This window comes from Triticum aestivum, chromosome 1B (genome assembly GCF_018294505.1).
Source record: "Triticum aestivum cultivar Chinese Spring chromosome 1B, IWGSC CS RefSeq v2.1, whole genome shotgun sequence".
Lineage (NCBI taxonomy): Eukaryota > Viridiplantae > Streptophyta > Magnoliopsida > Poales > Poaceae > Triticum > Triticum aestivum.
This window is the reverse complement of record NC_057795.1, coordinates 93459132-93464036: the sequence shown is the minus strand read 5'-3', so window position 1 is coordinate 93464036 and position 4905 is coordinate 93459132. Positions and strand designations below refer to the sequence as shown.

Here is a 4905-nt window from a genome sequence, read left to right as displayed (position 1 = left end):
TCAAAGTTGAACCTTTGGAAGCATGGGCGCACTAAATTTTGAAATGGAGGAAGTAAGCGCTGGACAACTTTTTCCGGACATAGGGAGCTAGATGGTACTATTCCCGTGCTTCAACTTTCACCATAAATTTAACCAACGAGACCGACTGCGGCGGAAGCAAAAGTTATACCAGTGAATTCGTATTTAAAAGAAGTTTTCAATTATATAATTTTTTCTCATGCCACAGTCGGTCTCGTTGGCTAAATTTATGGTTAAAGTTGGACCTTGGAAAGCGCGGACGCACTATATTTTGAAATGGAGGGAGTACCGTCTAGCCCCAGGATTTTGTCTTTGTTTAAATAACATGATTGATCCATGGAATAATTTATCTAGCAGCAGCTTGCTAGCAACAAGACTGATCCATGGAATATCGAAGCATCTTCAATAGATGATGTAGATGAAAAAATAACCTTTTTTTTACATCATGAAGGCTCCAAATAACCGTTATGCTAACCGTTTCTTATAACAGTTTCATAATTTTATATGTGAGAGAGATCTAGATGCTTAAATTGTTCATGTCAATGGTGATGAACCAAAGTGGTAATATTATAGTTAATATTTTTTTTGTTCTTTTCATGTTGCCTTTTCGAATGATACCACAAGTCCATGAAGAAGCAACAACCTTTCTGAAATATTTTGTGTCCAATCCTAGAAAGATTCAACAATTGTCGAGTTTTGACTCTATAGCATTATAATAATGCCTCAAATATTCGTAACTTCAGTTCACTTTGAGCATCATAAATTATCCGGATTTTGTTATCGTATATGGCGATAAATATCTTTATTAAAACTTATTTTTTGGCTACTTGTATATAAATCAGAATGATAGAGCATCTCCAACCGCGTCCGCAGAACGGCTTCCCTAGGCGAATTTTTTTTTGCCGGCGCCGAAAAAACGGCCCAGTCGCGCCCCCAGGAGCCCGTTTTTCGCCGGCTTGGGCCGAAATCAGCGCCGGTGGACCCAGGCCGAACCCGACGCGCCGGGGGACGCTCGGGGGCGCCGGGGCGAGCGTTTTGGCGCGAAACAGACGCGGGCCCGCCGAGTCAGCGAGACGGCCGCTTCGTCGACCTCATCGCCTCAGTTCTCATGGGAATCAATGCTGCCGCGCCGGTCAGCCTCCAATGATGCCTCACGGGCGGCGCAGTTAAAACGCCGCCGACGCGCGTCCGCTTGCATGCGCCACGTGTCCGCCCGCATGCCGCCCCGCCCGCCACCCGCTTCGGCTATAAAAAGGCGCCCTCCCTGCTGGTGAGCGCCACAACCTCTCCTCTCCCTCTCGCGAAAGCTTTCTTCATGCCGACGAGCTCTCCCCCCACTGCCTTCCCCGCCGAGAGCGAAATGACCGAGAGATACCCAGGCGACGGTGCAGTGGCGAACGGCTTCGGCCGCCGACACCTCCAGGAGCCGGATGCGCGTCTTCTCTACGAGGCCGAGTACCCGGAGTACAAGAAAACATCATTAAATTTTGTCTCAGTTACTGTTAATTGCCTTGTATAGATGCAAAATGTATTTTTTATAGTAGCATTGTATAAAGAAATGGAAGGAGTATTAGAAAAGCACATGCCTGTGCAGTTTGTGCTCTACTTGGAATAAAGTATTGCGCAAAGACCAAAGTATCACGGCCTGGGAGCTGCGCACATACTATTACAGCCGGATTTGCACGCGCGAAGAGAGCCGTGGGAACACGCCACGCTCATGCTGTCGCTGGCGATGCACCCACGCCATCTCTTCTTCTCGGAACCTCACTTCCCCGAACCACGCCGCCCTGGCTGACTGGTCAAAGCCGCACGAGGTTTGACCCAGACTCCCTTCGCGGAAGCACTGCAAACCATCACGTTCCCATTTTAGCTGACGTCCACTGACACTCTTACCCCACGTGGTCAGCGACCAGTACACCTCCTCGGGCTTGCTGCTTGCTTGCCGGGAATCAGTACAGCCACAGGTCCACTGCTGTGCTACCGGCATCTACTTAAGGCGCCACCCAGCAACCACTCCTGTCCTCCGTTCACCAATCACACCACCCCTCTCCCAACCCAAGTCTCAATTTCAATATTTAATCTCCCTGCTCCTTCTACTCTCGAAAAAATCTCGCTGCTCCTTCCGTCGATCGCCATGTCCTCCCCCACAGGGAGCTTGGATCACGCAGGGTTCACGTTCACGCCGCCGCCGTTCATCACGTCCTTCACTGAGCTTCTATCAGGGTCTGGCGCCGGCGACGTGGAGGGGTCGCCAAGGGGGTTCAACCGAGGGGGTCGGGCCGGGGTGCCCAAGTTCAAGTCCGCGCAGCCGCCCAGCCTGCCCATCTCGTCGCCAGCGTCGCCCTTCTCCTGCTTCTCCATCCCTGCAGGTCTCAGCCCTGCTGAGCTGCTCCACTCTCCCGTTCTCCTCAACTACTCTCATGTACGCCTCCTCCATCTCGTGTTGCTGATGTGCAAATCATTTTTTTTTGCTAGTTTCGTATGTGCTTATGATCCGTGGTGCTGATTTTAGCTGCCGCCTGTGTTTCCGTCAGATATTGGCGTCTCCGACTACAGGTGCGATCCCTGCGCGGAGATACGACTGGCAGGCGAGCGCCGATCTGAACACCTTTCAGCAGGATGAGGTCGGCCGTGGAGACAGCGGCCTCTTTGGCTTCTCCTTTCACGCAGTGAAGCCCAACGCCACGGTCAACGCTCAAACAAATTACTTACCTTTATTCAAGGTACATAATACTAGTACAAAGATATTCAGTATTATTGTCGAAACTACCCTAGTACATAGGAGTACATATGATGCTTCAACGTCTTAACTTAGTTTAACTGTTACAGCATGCACCGAGGCTGTATGCTAGTATAAATTATGAACTTGTTATGCTTTTTTTTTATCTCTTTGATAATACAGTCGTAGCTCACAAAGACACATATGTTTGTGCAGGAACATCAGCAGCAACAACAACAACAAGTGGTAGAAGTGAGCAACAAGAGCAGCAGCGGCGACAACAACAAGCAGGTTGAGGACGGATACAATTGGAGGAAGTACGGGCAGAAGCAAGTTAAGGGCAGCGAGAACCCGCGGAGCTACTACAAGTGCACCTACAACAATTGCTCCATGAAGAAGAAAGTGGAACGCTCTCTTGCAGACGGCCGCATCACGCAGATTGTCTACAAGGGCGCGCATGATCACCCGAAGCCCCCCTCCACGCGCCGCAACTCCTCCGGCTGTGCGGCGGTCATTGCGGAGGATCATACCAACGGCTCGGAGCACTCTGGCCCGACGCCTGAGAATTCATCCGTCACATTCGGAGACGATGAGGCCGACAATGGCGCTGAGCCTGAGACCAAGCGCCGGTAAGTAATTGGTCATTGCTTGCCAAATACTACCTCTATAAACTAATACTCGGTGATGGCGCTGAGCCCGAGACCAAGCGCCGGTAGTACAAGATCACTAATATTATTACCTCCGTCTAGGTGAATAAGTCATTCACGTAGTTTTAGGTCATTGATTTAAGGAATTAAATATGTATTATATGTCATGAAAAATATATCACTAGATTTCTACACGATTGTAGTTTCTAAATATATATTTTTTGTCACATATAATACATATTTAGATAATTAAATCATCAACCTAGAACTACGCGAATGACTTACTCACCGAGACGGAGGTAGTAGTAACGCTGTGCTAATTTTCACTGCGGTTGGCTTTCTCGTAGGTGTTGTTAGATTAATTTGAAGATTTTGTGTGTTTGATTGGTTGTCAGGAAGGAGCACGGTGACAACGAGGGCAGTTCAGGTGGCACCGGCGCCTGCGTGAAGCCCGTGCGCGAGCCCACGCTTGTGGTGCAGACGCTGAGCGATATAGACATACTCGACGACGGCTTCCGGTGGAGGAAGTACGGGCAGAAGGTTGTCAAGGGCAATCCCAACCCCAGGTGAGAATTAATTACCTTCGATCAGCAGGCAACTCGTAACCCTTCTCCTTTTTCACATGATGGGATGGGTAGTCTATCTATCTTACACGTGAATTAATCCCTTGGACCCTGTGTTCTTACTTGTACCGTGACGACGACGTTGCAGGAGCTACTACAAGTGCACAACGGTGGGTTGCCCGGTGCGCAAGCACGTGGAGCGGGCCTCGCACGACAACCGCGCGGTGATTACCACCTACGAGGGTAGGCACAGCCACGACGTGCCGGTCGGCAGGGGGGCCGGTGCCAGCCGCGCGCTGCCGACGTCGTCTTCCTCCGACAGCTCGGTCGTCGTCTGTCCTGCCGCCGCCGGGCAGGCCCCGTACACCCTCGAGATGCTCGCCAACCCTGCCGCCGGACACCGAGGCTACGCGGCCAAGGACGAACCCCGGGACGACATGTTCGTCGAGTCGCTCCTCTGCTAGCTAGCAGGCTCGGCCGCGGCTCTTCGTTCCCCTGTGGCGTTTACATGTGCGTCCACATGTACAATATGATACAGTAGCTGCAACATGTTTTTTTAGTTGATGCTTTTTGTTGCTGTTGAGTAATATGCAATTGTTTGATTAATTTAATGCAGAAAATAGATCATAAGCATGACGTAAACAGTACTAAGCACATACTGATATTTGATCACATATTTTCTATACAACGTCTCGTACCCGTTTTGGGGTTTCCTCTCCCAGGCGATAAGCTTTTGGCGGCTACGATATCCGCCAACTCCTCCCCGGATCTGACCTAGAGTTCCCTTCAATTTCATCTAAGAGAGATCATCACCGTATTAGGAGACATGCACTGACCTGGATCGCGTATTCGTTGGCTTCTGGGAAGATGGCGAGCGAGAATTCTACTACTTCGTGAGTTGACAGCGATGCTGCTAAGAACAGAGCGGACCTAAGCGGTGGCGCACACGGCGTTGACG

At 50.4% G+C, this 4905-nt stretch overlaps 1 protein-coding gene across 1 annotated transcript; it reads left to right on the top strand.

The window, feature by feature from the left end:
- The first annotated feature begins 2030 nt into the window (after positions 1-2030).
- LOC100049024 (probable WRKY transcription factor 26) lies at positions 2031-4515 on the top strand. The gene is made up of 5 exons (XM_044530407.1): positions 2031-2440; positions 2553-2741; positions 2954-3366; positions 3780-3950; positions 4096-4515. The coding sequence occupies exons 1-5, from the start codon at positions 2153-2155 to the stop codon at positions 4409-4411; spliced, it is 1377 nt and encodes a 458-aa protein (XP_044386342.1). The 5' UTR covers positions 2031-2152; the 3' UTR covers positions 4412-4515.
- The last annotated feature ends 390 nt before the right edge of the window (positions 4516-4905 follow it).

What these genes read in the sequence shown, in the direction of transcription:
- LOC100049024 (XM_044530407.1), top strand. Translation starts at nt 2,153, where the DNA reads ATGTCCTCCCCCACAGGGAGCTTGGATCACGCAGGGTTCACGTTCACG. An exon ending in TTCTCCTCAACTACTCTCAT is followed by an intron (nt 2,441 to 2,552) that starts GTACGCCTCCTC and finishes TGTTTCCGTCAG; the next exon opens with ATATTGGCGTCTCCGACTAC. An exon ending in ATTACTTACCTTTATTCAAG is followed by an intron (nt 2,742 to 2,953) that starts GTACATAATACT and finishes ATGTTTGTGCAG; the next exon opens with GAACATCAGCAGCAACAACA.